The following is a 25,497-nucleotide window of genomic DNA, read 5'->3' as shown; positions in this document are numbered from 1 at the left end:
GTCTGTCTGAAATTTGGTAACCAAATTTTTACCACCTGAGAGGACCAGACATGCCTGCACATATTGCAGATGTAAAGTGTAAGTCAAAAAGAGGCAAATTTCACTTACCTGGTCTGCACCTAACACTTCAATAATATGATAAACTGTCACTCTCTCACTAGGATCACAATTCAGTTTACTCTTGGCCCCAGGTCAGACCCACAGCACTTAGCTTGTGACCTTCGACTGCATTGCAAACATCCCCAATAAGCTGTATCACAGTGAAACTGTCTTAAGGTTGTGTCCAATTCATCATGCCAACCCCAGAACCATTCATAAGAGCTGAATGTACAGGACTGCAATAATCCTTGATTCTACTCTGCATTACAACTCACATTTCTTCATTAAACAAGTGCGTGGATGATTTATGACATCCAATTTTCCACATCTGAAATAGTAATTCAAAACTTAACATGACAAGAGGATCTTCTCTGCCCACCCAAGACAACAAATTATGCTCTCATTTGAGGGCTATTTCTATTCAACACTAGCTGGGAATGATATTTGTCAAATAGAAAATGAAATGCAATCTATCCAAATTATATCAGAAAGCAACCATTGCGCAGTAAAAATCAACACAAAACAATTATTGGATACAGTGTATCATTTTGTTTAATCCTTTTAAAATTGTTATAAAAATATTTTAAATATTTTAGACTGTACAAGACTTAAATTACATGCTGAGCTCAATAACTTACATTTTAAAGTACAAGTGAGGAACTTCAGATGCCAGCACATCTAGCATAATGTGCTAACAAAAATTCACAACGCTTTGCTCATGCTTCCCTCCCCCCAACAAGGACACACAAGGGCAGGAGAAGCACTTCAGTTTTAACCTCACTCTTGGACACACTAATTAAACAGTTGGGTGAACCTAATGCACAGACGTTCTGACCAAATTCCTCTGCCACCAACCAACTAACTTCACATTTCTAAAACAAACACCTATTCCAATAACATTTCAAGTCCAGGAGCCATTAACTGTTGCACACTCTCCACCCATCTGCCCTCTGAACTGCACACGGCATTCTTCCCTTGCCAAGCTTGAACACATGCCTGATTCCAATCAGTATACCAAACACTACCTCAAATCATAGACCAGAAACTTTGTAGTGTCTGCGCAACAATATGCAGATTTGCAGTATGTACACTGCACTCAAAACACAGCTGCAATAGTTCTCCAATGAACTTGCTGTCCATCCTAACATTACCATCCTAAACCTCTGATCACACTGCCACCATGATGTTTGTCCAAAAATCAACGATTCTCTTCAAGAGCATCACTTGTCTAACATCCTCACCGAACTTCAGCATTGGCCACTGGCAATAAGCAAACAATATCTAACAAAGAAGCATGCTCCTCATTCTATACATATCCAATTCCCATGAAGGTCTCCATGACTCGTTACCATTTGACAACCGCTAATCACTGACTGAAACCTCAGCACCAGATGATTCACTGTCTGTCAAACGTGCACTTTGAAAACCACATTTGATTTGGTTACAAACACATCTCAAACCAAATCTGTACTGTGTTTGTACAGAGACCACCTAAAATTCAGCAGTGAATTTGTTCCCAAAATTCTGTGTGCACTTAGACAAAAACCAAACCAACTCTACATGAAACTGATGCAAAAGCCATAAGGTTGTCTCTATTCTGGAACCATGTATCAAAGTTGGACTTGTCCTTGACACCAATGAGCAGCAACTGGTGGGCATTTTAACAAGATCACCCAACAAAGCACCCTGAGCAGGTCAATCAGAAAACATCACTAATAGACCACTCACTTCATTCCCAAATCAAGAGAACCAATAACCTTGTGGTGTGAAAATAACCATTTGTTTCAGCATCACATGCTGTGGTCTTGACACTGCGACGATTATGACTCAGCACAATGCACATCTTTGATTTTTAACACCAAGAATAACCTGTTAGCTTCACTGCAGCCACTTCTGGTCCACTCTTAAATTCAACTAAGAAAAAAATGGAGCAGAATTAGATGAGGAACATACCATAAGAAGATGCAACAAAATCCAGGGATACACAACATAACATGGGTAGACATGACCAATGCAGACAGTTATCACAAGCAACAAAACACATTGTTTCATGATTCAGAGAAAGCACATAATTGGAAACAAAACTTCCAGTTCTGTTTCTAACCTAGTCTGCTTCATCAGTTCAATATGATCACATGGTCATGGTGATCAGATTACAGAAAAAGACTGCAACTAGAAAAAGACTGCAATGAGTAGCCTGGACAGGAATAATCCACATATTCAAAATACCACCCCCCAAATAACCCACAGATGGGAGGTGAACACACCAGGTGAGCTCACTTGTACTCACACCAACAGTGACACAAAGCAGACAACCACTGCTCTCAACCTCAAAAGCTGACCATTGTTGGCAGTTCATTTCACAATCACTAATCTCAGCAAGTCCAGACCCAATTAACAGCAAAACTAGCTGAAGACTCAACTACAACTTCAGCTTCATGCTTTCACTTTGTGAAAACTAGTAAATTTGGGGCCAATTCAGCAAAACCCTCAACAAGTTGTTACATTTAACTTACGTGATACTGCAGCAGCCAATGTGAATCACACCAATCACCACAAAGCAGCAAACAGACCCTCATTTGGGGAGCCACTCATCCTGTTCATGGTTTAACACCAAGTCTGGTGACAAAGATGGTCAGTACAGTGTATATAGACATTGCGTTAAGTTAATGCATTATGTTTTGGGCATTTCTGCAGTACGCAATCTGATTTGTTAATCTTTTCAAAGCAGGTGTGTATCTTGCAGAGAATATACATAGTCTTCATTGACTCCATAATTCAGTGTTTGTTTATCATTTGTCCTATTTACACAAAAGATGAGGTAGCCTTATGCCAAGTGGAAATCCAACCATTGCTCACACCGAGGACTCCTCTGGATTCGCATCAGGCAACATCTGACGCTGCTTCAACTTCTTCCTTAACTCTTCAGAGAACGGGTCCACACCATCCTCTCCTAGCTGCAGCCGGATATAACCATTTGTATTTGCACCACGAATGTTTGCCAGATTGAGACGGGTGGGTGACTGGACAGCCGTGGGTAGGGGCTGCCCAGGAATTCCATTAGCAGTGCCATTGTGAGATGGTGAACTCCCATTCTGGCACAAGGCATGGCCAGGCACAATTTTCAGGGAGCCATCAGAGTAATAATACGAAGGTGACTCCCACAGCTTTTCATCAGAGTTCGATGTCTGACTAGGTATGAATTTGGTACCCTTGGGAACCTCTTTTGGCAGGATACGCTCTGTGGGGTAAGCATGAACACACTCTACTTCCTTGGTCACCTCTGGTTTCTCCAGCCGCTCCCTAAGCTTGCGGTTCAGGTAGATAACTGCTCCCAGCAAGCAGAGGCAAACCACTCCCAGGACAAACACACTAAGCCAAACCAATCCAAAATGGCTCACTGCCGCTCTGCTTTCCAGGGTCATGGCAGGATTGGATACAACATTGAGCAAGTACCTTCCCACCAAATCTGGCTCATGTTTCTCAACAGAGAAACACAAATAAATGCCACCTTGTTGGATCTGTATGTCCGATATTAACAGAGATTTGGACTGAACTTCATAGTTGTCATAAGATACTTCAGCAAGATCTCGCTCTTCGAATTTCCACTTGGGCTTAGCCAGGTTGGAGATGAGTTGGCATGGCAAGAGGATGGTAGTGCCAGCTACAACAGTCAGGTTCTTGATTTTCACAACACCTACAAGGGCATGATCAGAATAAAAACAGAGCAGTCAACCTCACCTTAGTCACAGCAACAGGGCTCAGACAGTCATTCAATGAGTACACATGGATTTACTGAAATGCTTGACATTTCTGTGCTATCTGTGCACCCTAAAAATAAACATTTTAAATAGATAGCTACTTAATTCTATCCTCCAATTACAGAATAGTTACTCATTCTAAAAATACAAACTGCTAATGAGCACATCCCCCACAGAATTTTAGACAGCCAATAGATGCACATGACAAAAACCAGGGCAAAGTCCCAAGCTCCTCTTCATCACGATACAGTGGTGCACTTCATATCCGTATGAGAGCACATGAAGTTCTCATTTCATGTGTCAACAATTATATCAACAACTTGATCCTCATGTCCACTTCTATTTGAACACCTAACATTCTTGTAAAAGGGCAACAAGAACAGACAGAGTGCAAAGGACTCTTCAACCAGTGTGAAAGGTCCTTTGAATTTCAGTTATTTACCATGGACAAAAATGTAGCATAAACTAGATGAGTTACATATACACAGTTAACCAAATTATACAAGCTTAGCAGTGCACATGAGCAACAATTCAGATTCTCAGCATACACAGCAATTGCTCTACACCAGAAGTGGAAATAAAGCTCTTGATGTTAAGCCAGTCAAAGTAGCTGCACAAGTCTCATCGGAACAAGACTTCAGACAAAAACATGCACACTTCCCTTAATCAGTGACACCAAAAGAGCTGCCAGTGCAGGCAGAGGGCACATCAAATATACCCCATCCATCTGCATGGAGGCTTATAAAGCATCATTTCCTCAGGCTGTTTCTGAGTGCACTGAATGCAACTTCCCAGTCCATCTGGCTATTGTCATCATTATCATGAAAAACCTTTGAAAACTGTCCGTGTCTCTCAGTTGTGTTACCTGGAGGGTGACGACACAGCGTGACATCAGCAAAGCCAACATCCTGTACCATATCAAGAAATCTGTAAGAAACAAAGCAAATTGTCTGGAATTACCCTTGACCAAAATACATAAAACGCAGTCGTCCATAATGATTCTGTTCCACAGATTCAACATGAGCTGAAGCACATCCAGTGGAACATTGAAATCTCAGCATGCTGAACCTCCACAGCACACATACTTTTAAGCTCAATTCATTTACGGGCAGTTCAACTTGATTTGTCATCGCCACTCTGCATTTCATGTGCTTCTCAGAGTTCAACAACTGAGAAGTTGAGAACCAATGCAGCTGCAAGTCTCCAACTTGACACAAAACATTTATGAACTCTACTCCATTCCTTGAAATATACCAGGGTCTGAGAGGTGGAGGCCACATTGAAACTACATAGTACAACTCAAAAGATTTTCACATAAAATACAGCTTCCTGGTATGTGGAACCCACCATCCTTAGACACTCAAGAGTGCAACATGAGCTCCCGTTGACCCCAATTCCTTGGCATTTTCCATCATCAGCCCAAACCCATGTCAAATGCCCCAGATGGATTACATTTGAGACCTGGACACATTAGGAATGCCACTATTTGAGTTAAAAGTTACCAGTTTGCTCACAATAAGAAAAACAAACAAGTCCATCACAACACAAGACTCAATCCTTACCCAGGTGATTCATCAATGCTCATGCATCCCCACTTTGTCCAGGCACAGTATGGGTCCCTTGCCAAGATGCAATCCACACAGCTTCTGTACTTCTCACAGTCTGCAAACGGCACCTGAACAACCTGACTGCGAGATCCAGCAAACAGGAGTTTCTGTAGCAAAGAAGGGGAGAAGAATGAACTTCCTGCCCACTCTGAATACCAACTTGCATTCACATAGGACCTTTACAATAGGGCAGACATTTCAAAGTCTTTCACAGCATTTCCAACAAAAGTGGCTGTTGAAGAATGTAACAATGCAGATTCAAGGACTCAGGAGAAATATTAAGCAACGCACAAAAAAAAAACAAAGATTACTCTGACTCCACACATGAACAGCATCTTAGGGGATGCTCAACAGGAACTGTGGGAAAATGGCAGTCACTTAAAACAATTTCAAACTGCAGTCAAGGAATTAAACATTGACATATTTAAGCAGAACTCCACACAGTTAATCCATGGCAGGATGTAGGTTAGGACTTGGAGAGCTTCAGAATCCACAGGTCCTCTTGGTCAAATTCAGTGTTATCTAACACAGTAAGTTTCATCATCCAAGCATCTTTAGAACAATTAGTTTGGCCAACAGGGCAAGGAATACAACCTACTAAGTTTTCTTCAAACTCTGCACAACAACATAACCGTCTACCATTCTCAAAGGTAGAGGGCATTGCCCGGTTTACCAAGTGGTGCCCTTCAAGCCCATCTCATTGGACTATTCTCCATCTCTCATATGTGGTATGATCTACTGTGAATACTGTGATCTCGACAAAGCAGAGTAATAACATTAAAGCAAACTGGGGAGCTACACAGAACATAGATTAATTCATTGACTTATTGGATGGAGCTAAACAGAGCTGTTGACAGTCATGCTGAATAAACATAGAGGACACACTTACTTTCTTCTTGGAGATGGCTAAGTTTTCAACTGGCTGAGGGTCCTCAAATAGCTGGAGCTCTTCAATAATGTGTATCTGGGAACCAATCATTACAGCCTTGTGCAGCCATCCTCTACCTAAGGATTCAGAAGCAAACACATGCCAGGAACTGTTTGACATGGAAACTCCATACATGTGACATTGCTGACTCCAACCAGGGAACTAGAACAGAAATCAAGCTGTCTCAGCAGCACAGGATGGTCATCTAAGTTTACAATTTCTCCTGTCCCAACAAATGTACAACCCTATAGCTGAACACTGGATGTTTCCTGATCCTTGCAAATGCTCCTGTTTAACACCATGGGGCACTTTCCCAGATTGAAGGTAGCAAGTCTTACAAGCAAACTCACTGTCAATAGTGGGACAAAGGCATTCCAAAAGAAATCATAAATTTTCCCTCTGTTATTAATCAGGTTCTTTCTGTAAATCCACACAGAAACAAAATCCAAAGTTCACTCCAGTACCACATGACTCCAATTGCACATAGTTTGCTGTCCATTTGCTTCAGTAAGCTTATTCTCTGACACTTTATGCACAGTGCTGGGCCACCATTCACTGCTCATTGCACTTTGGAAAGGGCAATTAGGATCTACTCTCTCTGCAGTAACCTGCCCCCTTAAACAATCTAACACTATCAGACTTCTTCCCCTGAACATGACCTTGATGAACCAGTTCAAGATTTACATTCATTTAATGCACTAGCCATCCAGCTAATGTTGAACTCCAAAACTTCCCGGGTACTATCAGTTTTAACGTTCACATCAGAACCAAATGATGCCCAAAGCCATTTTTTGTTAATGCATAGTCTATCTGCACTTTCCAAACTGCTGTCATCCCAGAAAAAAGGCAGGCACCAACTGACACTGTCACAACCATGCAAAGCTCCTCTCTCAAAAAAAATGCATTTATTTGTTTTTGTTTTGTTTTTAATTCATAATGTAAATTATGTGCACATCATTAATTGATCAAGCACTTGGTGCTCATGCCAATTGATCTGACAGAATGGATTGTGCCATTTCAGGGATTTCAAGATACATACAAAGTTATTCTTCACATAGGCAATTTAACCAAGCTTTTTCCCTGAAGGACCATTCTGAGGCACTTAAGTGTTGACAAAACCATTAAGAGTAATTAATTATACAGTTTGCAGTTCAGCTATACCTTACAGCAGTCATAATATTCCTGGTATCCCTTCAGTTCAAATTTCAGTTCCCGCTACTGTGACATTTGCACCCATGTCTCTAAAGTATTAGCCTTACTCTCAGATTTACCACCATATTTCTTTAGCACTGCCCCCTCCCCTTCTTCAAAAATCTTGTCACTTGAAAATTGTCACTTCAGAAGCTTAGGCCAAAGCATATCGTACAGACAAGCTACAGGCACATGACCTTCTTTTCCACAGCAACTCTCTTAAAACCATTATCTTGAATTACCAACCCATCACTGCCATTTCCCCATGCTTTCAAACCTTCATGGTCTTCCACTGGCTGACCAGTTAAACATGAGATTTGGATAACAAAGCTCTGCTTTCAGCCAGAATTAAGTGGATATTTTCTTTTGGACCCCAAGTGCCAGACACTACACATAAGGAACTTGATAAGATTTCCACTCAACTTACAGAAAATATTGTGACACTCTATGGAACCCAGATTGCAACACTAAGACCCACTCTCTGACAGACTACTGTAAATCTTCAAAACCAAAAACAGGACTGACCTGTCCCAATGAAGAGGACTATGTACTGATTGCCGTTCACAGCCAATGCCCAGTCCACCACAATCTGTGTGTAGTTAATGTTTTTCTGGATGAGTAGAGGTTGATTTCCGACAGGTTGAACGAGATCGTCCATCAGTGGGTGCTTCTTCGCGAAGTTAAGGGTGTTGTCAGGCAACTCGAGTGAAGTGTTATAACCAAGCTCCCTATGGTTGTTTGTGATGCACTGGAAACCAGGACAAGATCATGAGAAAATGTTAGCAGCTTACATTCAAATTCTAACATGCAAGATTTGGAGATTACCCCTTAGTGTCACAAGCATAACTTAGGTATTTGTTCTGCTGACAGATTTACTGGCAGAACAATTCACATTTACTACTGCACTTGATACTACAACCAAAGATCCAGTAACTCCATCTCAATCAAGATGATTGTTACTGGCCAAACAACATTGACACAAGGCAAATTCCTGGGATATTTTATACACTGTTGTAATAACAAAAAAGGTCTCAAGTCAAGCTGACAGTGCATTTGACACTCTTTATCCAGGATCTGCCAATCAGATTACCAATGGTTCCAATGGCCCAAATCAGCAGTGGAGTCAAAAGATGTTTTTTTTTAAGTGTCACTGTGGCCTTTCCTGCAACAGACCACTACAATAAACAGATACCCTATTTTATCAAATACCACTCTGATACAACCAAGATCCAAAATATGCAAATTTAAATCACATCTCGGGAGTAATCCTGACAACAACAGCTTGAAGGCACACTAAATTCAATACTGATCAATGCTCTGTCCCAACTACTTCCAAATTGCAATTACATACACTGACCAATCCCAGACATGTGATACTGGGTTAAAATCAACGAGGAGAAAGTGAGGACTGCAGATGCTGGAGATCACAGCTAGCTTGTAGAGGGAGGAGGAGAGCTTCTTCAAGGAAGAACGTTCCTGAAGAAGGGCTTATGCCCGAAACATCGATTCTCCGGTTCCTTTGATGCTGCCTGACCTGCTGCACTTTTCCAGCAGCACATTTTTAAGATCTGCTACTGGGTTTCCTGGGATGCTGCAAACTTGAACCACACTGCTGAATGGACAATTGAGTTTAGCTTCTTAGCACATGCAAAATAATCACTTTCTTTGGGGAAAATTTGTTGCTGGGCGCTTCTGACATTAAATCAGCATCAAGTAATTCAACTGTCACACACTTAAGATACAAAGAATCAAAAGATGTACAGCATGGAAACTGACCCTTCAGTCCAACTCATCGATGCTGACATGATATCCTATACAAATCTAGACTCTGGTCAACAATTGGGCCCATATCCCTCTCCACCCTTCGATCATATTCCCATCCAGATGCCTCTCAGATGTCGTTATTGTACCAGCCTACTCCAAGTCCTCTGGCAGCTCGTTCCATACACTCTCCACCCTTTACATGACCAAGTTGCCTATTAGGTCTCATTTCTTTCCCTCTCACCCAAAAGCAATACCTAGTATTTCTGGACTGCCCCAACCCAGGGAAAAGACCTTGTATATTTATCCCATCCATGCCCATCATGATTTCTAAACCTCTGTAAGGTTTAGCCTCCAATGGTCCAGGGAAAACAGCCCCAGCCAATTTAGCCTCTCCTTTTTCTAATCTTTTCTAAACCCTTTCAAGTTACACAACATTTGTCTCATTGCAGGCAGACCAGAATTCTTCACAAGCAGACTCATGGTAAACTCGTGCCCATAAACGGTAGTTGATGTTGAATAAGAGTGAATAAAGGAAGCGAAATTAACCAAAGGACCATAACTTTTCCCAGAAACACAATCTGGTTTTAAGCAGGCCTGATGGACTGCAAGGGAGCAGAAATGCCTTTCAGGGACACACTGCTACTCCCCCAAAGGAATAACCTGAATGGAAACCCAACCTGCACCTTGACTGCAGGCCTCCATCTTCCACAAAGTGGAGACTTTTACCAACTTACAACTTCACAAGTGCTGCTCAACTCCTGCAGACTGAACCTCATCAGCATGTGATTCAGTGCAATGCCAAGTTAGGCAACAGCAATGTACCTCCCTCATGTCTTCACGCTTGCTGTCAGTCCAGACCATAGACACATGCTGCTCAAACTGGTATTCAGTCAGGAATAGTCCACACTCAGAACACTGCTGTGTGTTCTTGTCCAATGACAATAACATTTCAATGTCCAGCAAAATTTCAATTTAAAGTACCCACAAACGTGAATTTTGCTTCCAGTGCAAACAAATATAGCTATTTGTTACCATCATGAAAAACAAACCCATGTATTTATCCAATCAGCATTGAAGGTGTATTACCAAAAATGGAAGGATTTGAAACCAAGACAGAAAACAATCAAATAAAGGACATGAACTTAGCTTAAGAAGATGAACATGAAAAGAGACAGGAGGCAGCTTGAGTGCAGCAGACATCTTAACATGGACATGTTACACATAATAGCCTATCATGGTGATGTATATCACATGAACTTATCTCCAGGTAAACTCAACCTTACCAATGAAGTGCTGAGGGAATTAAGATAATGAAGGGGAATTTAAACTATCTTCTCCACGTTCTCTGCTGGAATTCAGCCAAACAGTTTGTTAGTTCTGGAAGGATCAAGATAAACTTGCGCCAAAAACTTACTGCTCCAGGCCGGGGACTTGGCACTTTGTCAGAGTATCGGCCCCATTTCTGTGCCTGGTCCCGGTATTCTTTGAAAGGTCCATCAAAGGCACGTTGAATGTCTTCAATCCGGTACTGGCAGACAGCAGACATGTCCACATCAGCCCTGTGAGCAAGCAGTAAGAGGTCATGACACCCAACAGGCTGCTAACAAAAATTTCACATTAAAGCTCTCATTTGCCACCACAGCAGAGACGAACAGACTGACATCAAATGACATGCAGTATCACCATTGTTCAGTCGGCACTTGGCACTCAGCACCAACAGATGGTTATTGCATTTATCAGAAGTGCTTCAAGCTGTTCCATCACTCCTTTGCCTAAATCTCGGTTATGTTCCAGCTCTACTGCCTCACACAGAAAGGTACGGCAACGTCATACTGTCTGGTGCGGTGGATAACACTGCTGCTTCACAGCACCAGGAATTCAATTCCACCCTCAGCTGACTATTTGGGGTTTGCACATTTTCTGTGCCTGTGACTCTTACCACATTCAAAATATGTGGACCTTAGGCAGATTGGTCATATTACGTTGCCCACCATGGTCCATGAATGTCAAGGTTAGGTGCGTTAGCCATGGGAAACACAGGCTATGGGAGTTACATGTGGGTGGACAGTTCTTCAGAGGCTTGGTGTGTACTGTACAGGCCAAGTGACCTGCTTCTCGACTGCAGAGGTTCTACAATCTATTAAACCCATCTTGCAATGTCTTCACATCTGATGATACAGTGTATGTAGTACACGAAAAAGGCAGGCTTTTACTGCCAAGTCCTAGAGCTTGACCTCAAATTTTTGCCGTTGACCAAATCTTCCTATCACTGCCATATTTTCAGCATGCTACATGTTCATGCTTGGAAATAAAAGAATGATGTTCATGCTTGGAAATAAAAGATTGCTGCAGAAATAACTAAGTGCTGAGGGAGCGTCCTCATTTCAAAATTCTGCCAGCAGCGTCTGTGGAGGTCTTAGTAAAAGTGCTCTGGTAGCCCTAACTGCAGCTTTTCAGCCCAAGACAGTACAGTCAGCTCTGAAGTAACACAATAGCTGCAATCTTGTATTATATCCACAACAGCTGCACCATTTAAACTAATGGGGCCAGATTTTCCCAGTTTCCGGTCAAAGGTTCCGGTTCTACATATAATGCTTGAAATTCTGGAAATGCGTTGAAACCAATTCATGTGGAGGAAACACACATCATTGCAGTACCGACTGTACATCATTCATTAAGTTGCAAATGATTACGCCTATGAAAGCAAAAAATTAGCATGGAATAAAGCACAACTGATTTACAAATTTGCAAGCAGTCAGTGTAATGCTACAATTATACAAGCCTGGTCTGAACCACAGCTCAGATACAGACACGTTTCCAATATATTTGACAACTGCTCAAAACATCCAAATCTAACATTTTGCATTCTTGATCAAGTGCACAAGTTCATCGATACCATGCCAATTTCATTTTGCTCATCCAAGTTGGCTGCATTATTTTCTCAATAAATATACTAATCACAGCTTGCCTCCCTCACCTCCTTTCACAGCTCTCTTTTCACACTGCATTTGCACGTTTACCCTTTCATAATTGCAATGAGTGGATACATTGTTTGGACGTGTCTTCAGCAAAAACTTGGGACAAGCTTTTCATCACAGAATCAGTTCAACTAAGCCACAAAACAAGGTCCCCTGGGTAAATATTCACCCCAAGTGGAAGTGCATCCCTGAACTCACAATAAAAGCCACATTTCATCCTTTTCATAGGTAACGATCTCAAGTTGAGGGTAACAGACAGAAACGTCAGCATGTTCGGAAATCTAATTCCTTCCTGCTGGGATTGTGTGTTGCCTTCTGTGCAGAGCAGAGCAGCAGTACCTGCACCTCCCACATTGTCTTAGCAATCACCCTCTCATCCCTGCCCCCATCACCCACCACCAACTTGATCATCTGACTCACACAGTTTCCAGTCTAACTTCTTCCTGATAAGGCAAACAATTCTCCAGCCTGTCACATTTGTCTAATTCTCCAGGGACTAATCAACACAAAGTCTCAGTCATGCAACCTGCCACAGCACACATTTGCAGCTTTTATACCCCATGTGTTCTTCACACACCAGCTGAAATGGCGAGACTGACTTCCTCCCAATTGCACCATTTTACTTGCCAACAAAAACACAACACACAATGTTTCTTCCCCTACCAACATCTCTCATCATACCCAACGCTTCAGTCAATCCCCAAGAAAGCTGTACTCTGGCTCAATTCTACATACACGGGCAGGTGCCCCAGGAGCATCTGCCTTCAACTGTGAAGAACTGCAGCTTACAGTGCTAGTAGGCTGTGGCCATTAAGACATTGTTTCAAAGCAGAGCTTATCCATTATGGGCACAAGCAAACTGTCTTAATTGGGAATCAGTGGACAGCCATCTTGGATGAGGACAACACTTGGTGTGACTTTTGCCAGACTTAACTTGGCAGCAAAATGACCCTGACTGGACTAATTACTCACTTCACCTTGTCCCAACCTTCATGATCCAAGGGCTAATCTGCTAGGGTGAAGAGGAATGGATGCTCCAATCACCAGCTCTGGGTATAACACAGGGAACCAGATGCAGTGAACCAATATCTTGAATTTTGTAGCACATCTTCACAATAACATTGTGACCACACTTGCCAGTGTAAAGGAAGTCTGACAGGAAGCCATTCACTCCAATTTCATTTGCAACCATGACATTTGTTACAGCTCAAGCTGAACTTTTCACTTTGCTGCATGCAATCTCTTTCTTCCTCTCAAAGTCAAGAGCAACTTAGAGGGGGTGTATTGCGTTCTGACAGACTCAATCATCGACATCCAGTTGAGCCAACAACCTCCCTTCCCCTTGCACGAACAGTGGGAATGACTTCAGTGTTGAACCAACGACCCCTGCCCTGGCACCAGGTCCATCAGACATCCAAACAGTGCTAAAATCACAGTTTCCTCAGATCTCCTCCTATTTTAACCCATCCTCTGTCAACGCAGAAGCCCCAAGACGCAGCAAATCTCGCCAACTTCACGCAATGCACAGGATGACTCAAGTAGCAAATGAGCCATTCTATGGCTTATAGTGGTCACATGTGGGACCACATGACATATGAAAGCTACACTCAATAGGAGTGATGAAGCTCTGTCCCTAGATCAATTCTTTCCCAACAGAGGTGAGGGATTATTAACCCTGGACAGATAGCCAGTGAGTCAGTCCATGATACTGCCTTATGGACTTGAGACACCAGCTGGCATTTGAATCAACCAGGTCCACATTCACATATCTACAGGACTGTCTCAGCCAAGTGCTTTTGAAAAACCAATGACCAGAACAGTACTGGGAGTGCAAGTGAAGTCTTGATGGCAAGAAAAATCAGAATGGAATCCCAACTCAACTTACCATTGTGCCTGGAAGATACCAAAGAACACAGTCTTCTGCCAAGTGACATCATTCAGTGTGTAAGTAGTCTGGATCTTGTTGAAGTGAAGCTGTAGCTCAGGGACTGAGCACAATAAGCGGGCCTTCAAGAAAGTTGTCCATTTTTTCTGAAGAGTTCGAGCCCCACCCATGTCACCCTGCCATTGAGAAAAACCTTAATTTGCTTTTATTGAACAGCAAGTGCAGTCATTATCGACAGTAACAAAACACACATTTATACTTGTCCTCTCCCCAACCCTGCTATTCACTGTCTAAGAAAAAACAATGAGGTTTTTTTATTTAGTTCATTGATGGCTATGGCAGAAGAAGTTTGGCCATGTAACCAAAACCCAATCTGACCGAGATTAAGAAATGATTATCCCCAGCCATTAGTTCCCTGTATTTACATACTGGTGCAACATAGCACAGAGACAGCGCAGCAGTTAGCACTTCTACCTCATAACACCAGGGACGCGGCTTCCATTGCAGCCACGTGCAACTGTGTGGTCTTGGCATATTCTCCCAGTGTCTGCGTGAATTTCTTCCTGCAGTCTGAAGAAGTGCAGGTCAGATGCATTAGCCTGGACAATAGAGATGGGGTGGGGGGGGGAGCTCTTCAGGCGGTCAGTGTAGACGTGTTGGCCCAAATGGCCTGTTTGGATTGTATCTGTGGGGATTGTATGATTCTGGGTCCTTGAAGGAGAAACTTAGCAACAAACTCAAAGCTTGGCTCGTCTAAAATGGAGCAGAACTCAAGTTGGGACTCAGTTTGCTGAATGAAGCAGCAAATGAGTACCTGAGCAACAGGGTTATTGCTGGCAGCCTGGCATTAAACATTTTACTTGATCACAATTCCCATTTCCCTACCTCGGGAATTCCCATCTTTCAAAACTAGCAAATGAGCAATTGAGGAAGACGTTGAATAGGTTGGGACTGTTTTCCCTGGAGCATCAGAGGCTGAGACATGACTTTATTGAGGTTTATAAAATCATGAGGTGCACGCCCTTTCCCTCAGTTGGTTGGGGGTGGGGGGGGGGGGGGGGTGGGGGGTGGGGAGAAGTGTCCAAAACTACAAGGCATAGGTTTAGGGTAAGAGGTTGGCATCTGTTCTGTCTTACTTGCTGCCCTCAGTACATGGACACCCAAGCAGAGATGCTGAATGGTTCACGAAGTGGTGCTTGTCCACCATCAGAGCTTTGCATCACAAATTTTTTTGGAGGAGGTGGGGTGGAGAGATTACAAACAGAATTCAAAGTAAAAAAGAAATCATCAGCCACACAGCAATGAAGCACTGAATGGAAACAGAGCAAGGTTGGGGAATACGGAGAGAACAGGGAACAACATGGACCCTGCCTTACAATGGATTTTGAAAGCTGATGCAATGAAGGAAGAAATTTCTTAGTAACAATTTACTGCAGGAATTAAGTGGTGGGCTAGGAACAAAGAAAAGGTTACAAAATGCACCAGATATTCAAGCGCAGAGGATGCGAGGTGACATTTGCAATGGTCATTTGGAGAGGGGAAGCTCACAAGCATAATACAATAAAAAGAGAACCATTCCAGAATGAAGACAGAAGGAAATAACACATTGCGTTAAATAAAGGATTACTAATTCTTGCCAGTGTCTGTAGTTATGGGGAGAAAGCAGTCAGAATGCACATCTGTACAAATGAATTTAAGACTTACAGGTAAAATCAAGAAGCTGATTTACCCGTTGTGCACATTATCCCTCAAGGCGAAAAAGTTGAAGTGAACCATCTTCACATGGTTTGAATCAGTCATATTAATCCAACAAACATTGGTAGCATAAACATGCTTCATAACTATCAGCTAACTGTTTGAGCTAAAGCTCATCTACCAGGAATCTTTGAGAGTCTGCTTGACACAATCTCATTCAATTGAAGCATAACCTTCAGGCAATAGTTTGCCAAGAGTCACAGAATGCTGCAGTGCACAAGTACATCAACAGGTACTTACACAGTAAATTATATTTCTGCCTTCCAGCTATCAGAATCAAGGACGGAAGGAGATGATGGAGAAAGGACATGTACATTGCCTTCAATACCATTACCAGGTCCTGACTTCTTTTGTCATCTTGCTTTTGCAGTGTTGGGATTTTCAGAACTTCATCAAGGTGAGTCTATCTGCCACATCACATATAATGCCATAAAACCTTTGGCCATTTCCTGGTGAGTGACATTTACTCATCTTGGAGGTTTCAACTTTCACACGAGTGAACAGCAAAATGCTGGTGAAATCATCACCTGTGACCTTGGAGCCAGAAAAAAAGTCTTTCACATGAACAGTTCAGCTTGTGTTTAAACTGCTCAGTATATGATGGCTAAAGTGTAATGCTGCCAAAGTAAAGTAATGGGAGAAATGGATTAAACAATTAAAGTCAGAGATGTACAGCGCAGAAACAGACCGTTTGGTGTAATTCGCCCATGCTAACCAGATATTCTACATTACTCTAGTCTCATTTGCCAGCATTTGGCCCACATCTCTCCAAACTCTTCCAATTGATATACCCATCCAGATATCTTTTAAACATTGCAATTGTACTAGTGTCCACCACTTCATCTGGCAGCTCCTTCCATACATACACCACCCTCTGTGTGAAAACATTGCCCCTCAGGTCCCTTTTGTATCTTTTGCCTCTCACCCTTAACCAATGCCCTTACATTCTAGACTCCCCCACCCCTGGGAAAAGACCTTGTCCGTTTATCCTATCCACGCCAGTCATGATTTTATAAACCTGTAAAAGGGCACCCTTCAACTTCCGATGCTTCAAGGCAAACAGGCCCAGTCAGCCTCTCCCTATTGCTCAAACCCTCGAACCCTGGCAACATCCTTGTAAATCCTTTCGGAACCATTGCATGTTTCACAACATCTTTCCGACAGGAAGACGACCAGAATTGCATACAATATTCCAAAAGTGGACTAACCAACGTCCTGTATAGCTGCAACATGACCTCCCAACTCAACACTCCAAATCAATAAAGGAAAGCGGACCGAATGCCTTCTCTATGATTGTATCTACCCGCAACGCTTCTGTGAAGAAGCTATGAACCTGCACTCCAAGGTTTCTCTGTTTAGCCACAATCCCCAGGACCTTACCATTAAGTGTATAAGTCCTGCTCCAATTTGTTTTTTCAAAAATGCAGCACCTCACATTTATTTACATTAAACTCCATCTGCCACTTCTCAGCCCATTCTAATCTGAGGTAACCTTCTTCGCTGTCCTAACTGCAACAACATAACCAATGCGGATTACTTGCAACACTCATGATAAAAAACCTAACATGCAACACAGCACACCGGCACCAATCAAGAAACTCACATCCACCAGTATGTGGTCAACTCATGCAATTTCCAGGGGCAAATATGGACATACGTGCTTTATTGAAGTCATAACTACTTGGACAGCCCACTGTTCGTGTCTGAAAATTAGAAATCTTACACAAGTTATCAGCATGAGTGGTGGGAAGCTCTTCACTGTTGGAGTTGCATGGGGAGCAGGGCAGGGCTTCTTTCTTGTTTTATCTCCTCTGTCTTGGTCACAGAGACATGCAATTAGGTGTTAAAATTAGTGTCACAACTCGAAACTTCAACTTGCACGTTGCAGTACTGCTGCAGACGAAGGTTGTGGGGGTCCACACCATACCATAACATGCATTTATGTCCTAATGTGATGGACGCTATCCTGTTTACTGGCCAAAATGTTTGATTTAACACATTGAGAACTGACAATTTCTGCCTTACTGATGGAAACAGTTATTACCAGTCACATCACCACTGCTTCCCATTTCCTCACATCACACAACTAACATTAATGGAGACTCCTGATACGAACTATATTGGCAACACCCTTTTCAGAAAAGCCACTATGGTCACGGTGGCACTGAACCAGGCTCATGCACCAAGTCAGGAGGCAAGCCAAAATGTCAAAGCTCATCTTACCTTGCATACACGAGCAACCCTGGCCACCACCTGCTCTTTGTAACAGTCGTACTCAACAGCTCTCTCACTGAAGAAAAAGTAGATCTTATCATCATCCCCCATCGCACTGTCGGCACTTTCTTGGACATATGCGGAGCCAACAAAGTTTGGTTCTGAAATAAATAGACAACAGTCAAACTGCATCAAGGAACAACCCAACTGACCAGCTGGTGGCACTCCCCTATGTGATTTCAATCCCAAGTTTGGCTATTCCAATAATGTGATGTTTGTTTCAGGGACATAAACTGGGAACTACAGATGTGCCAAGGGGAGGGGAGGTTACAGGACCCAAAACGCTAACTCAATTTCTCTCTTCAGCTGCTGCCAGACCTGCTGACATTTTCCAACAATTGTTTTGATCTCAGGAACAAAGACCACCAAAGGTTTCCAAGTTGCCCTCCTGATGAAGGGCTCCGGCCCGAAATGTCAATTTCCCTGCTCCTCAGATGTTGCCTGACCAGCTGTGCTTTTGCAGCACCACAGTCTCCAGTCTCACAATGATGTGTACTCCTTACAAACTAGTATCTATGACTTACAAGCATGCCTTTTCATAGATCAAATCAAAAAGTCACAAAGCACCCCTCCACTCCCTCGCTCCACAATGGAGAAAAATGCATTCCACCATCTCCAAGTGAACAGTCTCGAATCTGGTTAGATGTTGGCACAGGACTTGTTTCTGAGAGATCGCAACCCCCTGGCAGACTTCAGCAAGAGATACCATTTTGGCATGTCACAGAATGGCATATCATAGACCAATGGCATATATTCAACCACTGGAACAAGCCAAAACTACCACATAATATTTAGTTGCTTATAATTCAGATCACTGACTGCTCTTGGAATGCTCTCAAATTCAGATCAGCAATGTCTGCACCCAAACAGGAAAATGCCCTGATCCCATTCTCACTGACCAACTGACTTGGGCAATACTGGACAAGATAGCACAACAGCCTACTGAAATGGGCTGTTATCAGACAATGCATTCTGCAAAGCAGCAAGGGTCCTAAACTGCAGTACAGCAGAGGTTGACACTTGGATCCCAAAAGGCTCACATTACATCTTGGTGCCCGAACTATTGGTGGATTGGTAGTACACAAATAAATATAACTAGATTGAGCAGCGGGGGAGAAATGATGAAATGAGATGACCTTAAGCTGTGCTCTGTGGTTCCAATTTCCTAATGGCCACCAAGAAATCAGGGTGCCATTACAACAGTGGAACCAAAGCAAACTGCAAAGGAAGAGACAATTTCCAAGATTCAGCCCCTCAGTACTGATCTGTTCAGATTTCGATTTTCACGTTAGTCTCTAAGATAACCTGATGTGCTATGCTGTGTTTCACTTTATCCACCCCTGTCAAATCCAATTTATATTTTTGACTCCCTTGATCACTTGGAAACAGAATTTTTATCTTCAAACTCCCACACTTAGGCCCTGAGACAAGTTGCAGCAACCTTTCCACACCTCATCAAACCCAATCAACATCTTCAGTCTAGGCACAAATCACTAAATGATTGGTAGCCTCAACCTATCCACAGAATACAACCCTCGTGTTTCAAGTATTGATCCTCTCCCACAGTGTCATGAAAGCTTCACATTATCTGCCCCATCTACTTCTGCAGTCAAGGTCACAAGAGGAACACAATAATTGACATTTCGGGCATAAGCCCTTTATCAGAAATGAGGCCTATGGGCCAGGGAGGGCCTGGGAAGGTATCTGGGAATGCTATAGGTACATGAAGGTGGGGGAAAAGGTGATAGCTTGAAGAGGAGGGTGGAGCGGACTGGTGGGAAGGAAGATGGATCGGTCAAGAAGGCAGTGCCAAGTTGGAGGCTGAGGACCGGGGGAGGGGAAATGAGGAAACTGGTGAAATCCACATTGGTCCTGCGTGGTTGGAGGGTCCTAAAGCAAAAGAGGAGTCGTTCTTCCTCCAGGCGTTGGGTGGACAGGGTGTGGTGATGGAAGGCAACCCAGGACCTCCATGTCCTTGATGGAGTGGGAGGGGGAGTTGAACTGTTCGGCCACAGGATGGTGGGGTTGGTCGATGCGGGTGTCCCGGAGATCTTCTCTGAAACGTTCCGCAAGTGGGCACCCTGTCTCCCCAGATCCAATCTTCCAACTCAGCACCACCCTCTTCACCTGTCCGCTCCACCCTCCTCTCCGACCTATCACCTGTTCCCCCACCTTCATTTACCTACACCCCCCCTCCCCACAACTCTCATTCCTGGTGAAAGGCTTACGACCAAAATACCGATTCTCCTCGCCTTGGGTGTTGCCTGACCAGCTGTGCTTTTCCAGCACCACATTCTTCACTCTGAACTCCAGCATCTGCAGTCCTCACTTTCTCCAAGATCACCAGAAGTCACTGAAGAACTTGCATGTATGTTTGAAATAATGTGGAGTTAAGGGCATTAAAGAGTCAATGTCAACAGCAGATCAGTCACTGTCAAGGTTAAGGGCTGAATGGCCTCCTGCTTCAGTTTATCAGCTGAATTTGAAAACAAAACCACCCGTGACCTCCCTTTTAGATCTTCAGAGAAAGAGTTCAAAAGACCATGCAGTATTGGAAATGTGCTCTCAGCCTGTGCGCTTGTTCTGTGTGTCTCTCCGACACACAATGTTGGTGCAAATCATGCATCACAAAACCCAAATCTCCCTGCACTTACAAACTTCCACTTGATCACTGTTGCAAGAGCTAAATGCTTATTTTCACACCAAATTTGAACTTGTCATTGTCCCATGTTGAAACTCCATTTGCCAGATTCTTATCTATTTGGTCACTGATTAACAACCATCAGGAACTTGGTCATACCTTCTTCAGGAGAAAGTGAGGACTGCAGTTGCTGGCGACCAGAGTTGAAAAATGTGGTGCTGGAAAAACACAGCAGGACAGGCAGCATCCGAGGAGCAGGAGAATCGACGTTTCGGGCATAAGCTCTTTCCTGAAGAATGCTGCCTGGTCTGCTGTATTTTTCCAGCACCACATTTTTCATACCTTCTTCAGAACATAGTTAATAACGTATGGTGGTCTCATGTCCAATTTTAATTTATACTTCTTCACTTAGCTTATCTAGGTCATTGCAGCCAAGTACATCCTGTTTTCATCAGTCTTCTATTCAGGATACTATCCAACCCCTACACTGTCACCTTTGACTTTGCTCAGTGAGATGAAAAGCCTTCTGCAATCCAACTTCCAGGAGACACTGTTGAATACAGAATGAACATGACCTCTTTCCTGAGGCACACTGAGGTGCTGCAACCACATGTGAATTTCATTACATCCAGTTAGGCAAAGAGAAGATTCGGTCTCTGATTTTTAAATGAACTTCAGGACATACACAGGATTGAAAGCTGAGCTGTTTGAATTAAGTTAGCACTTAGCTATGAAACCAAAGAGTACCATGAATAGCCTAAATGTTGAGGAAGGCATGCTGAATCTTGCTGGGAATCTCAAGATAACCCCCCACGCTACTAACCAGTTAGAATATCATTTGATCATCTCTGCAGAAAAGAGGCTAACTAGCCTATCGGTTTTGTTTTCTACCTTCCTGGCTTCATGACTTTAATGCTTATCTTTGATTCATGCCTGTTTGAAGTAATCTTGCCACATTTTACAGGCTTTTCTTTCATACAGCCTTTAGAAACACCTCAGATCATAGTATCACATCCCTCTCCAGTTGTGCCTTGTCGGCCCATTAGTGGAATACTTGGTATCCTCCTCTCTGTCAATAACATGTTGTAATCGTGTGATTCTATCCAAATCTCAAAGGGCCACCACTCACTGGACTGACAATCTTCCTTCTTCAATTCCTATACTGAGTCTTGCTATCCATGCACATTGCTTGCTAGCTTCCTCCTACACTTGAACATCTTTCTCCTGAGACTTGTCTCATACCTTCTTTAACTGTTGATTATGACTTGTCTGTATACATTTTTTGGTGTCATAGCCACATGTGCCAATTCACTTCAGACAGCTCCTCTTTCAATCCCACATGTGTCCTGAAGTTCATTTAAACATCAGAGACCCAATCTTCTCTTTGCCTAACTGGATATATTGAAATTCACATGGTTGCAGTACCTCAGTGTGCATCAAGAAACAGGTCATGACATAATGTGATCGCAGTGTATTGCCAAGTCAAATATTACCTGCTCACTGCTGAGTCTCAAAATGTACTGTGGACACAAAATATCTCAAAATGATTCCATCAACCCATGATCCATTTGATAACTGCCTTTTTAATTTTTAGTCTTACTGTTTGGATTGAAGTCAATGGCACATGTGTTTGTCAAAAGCACTTAAAATTTCATCTGGTATACTTTGTCCTACATTGGGGGTACTGTAAACCACAATCCCCAGGGACCTTGTTTTACAACCAAGCATCTCCACTCAACTTACAATCATAGCTGAACCAGGTACCTTGAACGACTGAACAAACGTCATCCTTGAAGAGTCATGATTTGGAGATGCTGATGTTGGACTGGGGTGTACAAAGTTAAAAATCACATACCACTAGATTACAGTCCAACAGGTTTATTTGGAAGTGCTAGCTTTCGAAGCGCTGCTCCTCCATCAGGTGGTGGTGGACAATCGCCTGATGAAGGAGCAGTGCTCTGAAAGCTAGTGCTTCCAAATAAACCTGCTGGACTATAACCTGGTGTTGTGTGATTTTTATCCTTGACGACAATGCTATGCATCTACGTATTATCCAGTTTCCAATGTATCTTCATGATCAAAGCTTTCTGTTTTGCTGGTACATTGCACCAACATCTGGCTCTTGATTTTGACCCTGCACGTGACCTCGGCTCAAATGCCTTGGAAGCATTTCATGACCCAATGAAGAGAGACTTGCAAACCACAACTAACCTGGGTTTTACCTGACTTCATTCTAGCATTTCGTGTCTACCACGTGCAGTATTTCATTCTCCATACACTCACTGATCATTGATAAGAAAATAAACCATAACAAAGACTTTACCATTGAGCCAGGATGCTAGATATTCCGTCTTCATTGAGTAGTGAGGCCCCAAGTTGCGCAGAATAACTGGTTCTGTGCCAAGGAAGTTGTTCAGTGTAGCAGAATATAACTCCCCATCTGTAGTGAGAGAGGAATAAAAAGAAGCATTACAAGCCAAATGCCACTTGCGTTGCAGAACAACTCATGCTGTGATGCAAAAGGGAATCCGAGCAAACTCAGATGAGCAACTATTGCTCTGCTGGTTGGATTGGTGGGCTATCACTATCAGGCTCAAACGTCCTATCCAACCCTGTACAAGTCCACGCTCACAACATTGTAAACTTGAACAATTTGTTTCCTTGTGCACAACTGCCAAACTTCTCTCTGTACAATTTTAATCAGTAAACAATTAACAACTTGGACCCACAAACCATTTGTAGTAGATTCTTTGCTCAGTCAGACTTAAAACAACGCACAGCCCTTAATTTTCCTGGACACAGCAGTGAATTTTAGTCTTTTAGAATAAAAAACAAAGTAAAATCATTGGGCAATCATCCAAGGTGCTCACTTCCAAATGAATCACTTAGACCTTGAGCATCTTTCAGTTTGTTTCCAGGCGCTCACTTCACTGACCACTACTTAAAATCTGTGCCACATCCTTACCATGTACACAGTCATTCACATTCTCTCCAACTGCTGTTATCATTGTCAAGCACCTCAGACTTGCAGCTTGCTCCAACTGAGTGACAGATTGGAATTTGCACGTTATATAGTACGGCTTTACTCATTTATGACCATTTGTGAAGCATGAACTGCACCCCCTGTTCCTGCTGCCTCATATGAGACCCATTTTGATTTTCTCTCAGATTGATCACAGTCAAAGTCATTTTTGCCCATGAGCAGAATCTTCTTAACATGCTAGAATATCACTGTCATTGTGGTTGCTTCAATTTCAACATCCCATACAGGACTTAGTTGGCATGATTTGTTTTGCAACCAGACTCATTTCATTCACATACGCTTTTTGACCAGAGCTACTTGAACACAGAAAGACCAGCAATCCTGATTTACTTTTTCCCCCTGCATGCTTCCTACCTTGAACAAGTGCAGCCAAGCTGGATAGGCTGGCTCCCAGTACAAAGTATGCAGCAAATGGGTGAAGGTGCAATCTAAGACAAATCTGCACACACTTACTTTTGGTCAGTCTGCCGCAATCTTCTCCAAAATTGCCATCACTCGCTTCGGTCATATTCCGCTACTTTCAGAAAGCATGCAACTGTTACTTTCTGCGATTGAGCCAACACCTAACTCTCAACTCCAACCATATCCTAATAACTCAACTCAACTCCTCACTGGTCATCTCCTTAACTGATACATGAAGTCATTTAGTACAGCAGAATAAAAAGCAGATAGCATTTTCTCTTGTTCTTAAACCGAATTCATGAGGAGAAAGGATGTCTTTCAAAGCTCAATCATGTTAATTAAAACTGCAGCAGAGCATTTCCAGTCAGCTACCAAATGTCGAAATGTTGCTTCCTTTTCTGTGATGCCTGAGCACGATCTGATCTTGTAGGAAAACTTTGTTCCATGGCTCCCTGAGTGGAGTGGAGTTTCACAAGAAGAGACAACTACTTAGCTGTGTAGCAGATACGGAGGCACATGAGGACGCTCCTGGGGTACACTGACAGTTGTACTTAAGTGAACAATTAGTGTGCTTTTTGATGATTTGCACAAGAGGAGACAGAGGGGAAAACAATACTGTACTTGTAAAGCACAAGTTATGCATACACAGTACTCTTTTAGGCATCTGTCCTGGCTTGTTCTGTGCACTTGCCAATTGTGTGTGCAGAAGGTGGAACTGAATTAAATTTATACACAACAGTTTCATGGTCAACAAACTCCAAATGACTACTTATCATCTTTAAAGAACAAGGGAAGGCTTTTGCAAGGAAGCACAGCACAGTACAACCCTGACAGTTGGCATGTTGCTTTCACAACGTCAGTGCTCTTGAGCCTCTGACCCACATGCCACAGCACTTTGGACGAGCCAGTGTAAAGGAGGTACACTGTTGAGGCAAATGCAATCCACCTCCATTATCCAGGAACCCAGAACGATCAAGCCAAATATGATCAGCAATTCCCACCTTTCCCTATCACTACTGCCCTACCACCCACTTTCCATGACAGGCAGATGTGGACACGCACAGACACACATCCGGCTGAAGTGCTACTCTTGTCTACAGTGCTGAATATCATACAGGGTGACAATCATGATCCAGGCAAGTGACTGAAACAAACATTCTGAAAAGACA

At 42.9% G+C, this 25,497-nt stretch overlaps 1 protein-coding gene across 1 annotated transcript in view; it reads right to left on the bottom strand.

The window, feature by feature from the left end:
• Window positions 1-633: 633 nt before the first annotated feature.
• The window catches only part of sema4c (sema domain, immunoglobulin domain (Ig), transmembrane domain (TM) and short cytoplasmic domain, (semaphorin) 4C), a 102,537-nt gene continuing 77,673 nt past the window's right edge, over window positions 634-25,497 (bottom strand). Inside the window, exons 8-16 of the mRNA XM_072553986.1 lie at window positions 23,207-23,323; window positions 18,192-18,343; window positions 14,214-14,389; window positions 10,765-10,909; window positions 8,112-8,334; window positions 6,357-6,472; window positions 5,423-5,574; window positions 4,726-4,787; window positions 634-3,796 (exon numbers count right to left, since the gene is read on the bottom strand). Of these exons, the coding sequence (XP_072410087.1) occupies window positions 2,955-3,796; window positions 4,726-4,787; window positions 5,423-5,574; window positions 6,357-6,472; window positions 8,112-8,334; window positions 10,765-10,909; window positions 14,214-14,389; window positions 18,192-18,343; window positions 23,207-23,323 (1,985 nt within the window). The 3' untranslated portion in view covers window positions 634-2,954. The remainder of the gene's footprint in view (window positions 3,797-4,725; window positions 4,788-5,422; window positions 5,575-6,356; window positions 6,473-8,111; window positions 8,335-10,764; window positions 10,910-14,213; window positions 14,390-18,191; window positions 18,344-23,206; window positions 23,324-25,497) is intronic.

This window comes from Chiloscyllium punctatum, chromosome 35 (assembly GCF_047496795.1).
Source record: "Chiloscyllium punctatum isolate Juve2018m chromosome 35, sChiPun1.3, whole genome shotgun sequence".
Classification (NCBI taxonomy): domain Eukaryota; kingdom Metazoa; phylum Chordata; class Chondrichthyes; order Orectolobiformes; family Hemiscylliidae; genus Chiloscyllium; species Chiloscyllium punctatum.
The sequence above is the reverse complement of the archived record's forward strand: the minus strand, read 5'-3'. Positions and strand labels throughout refer to the sequence as shown.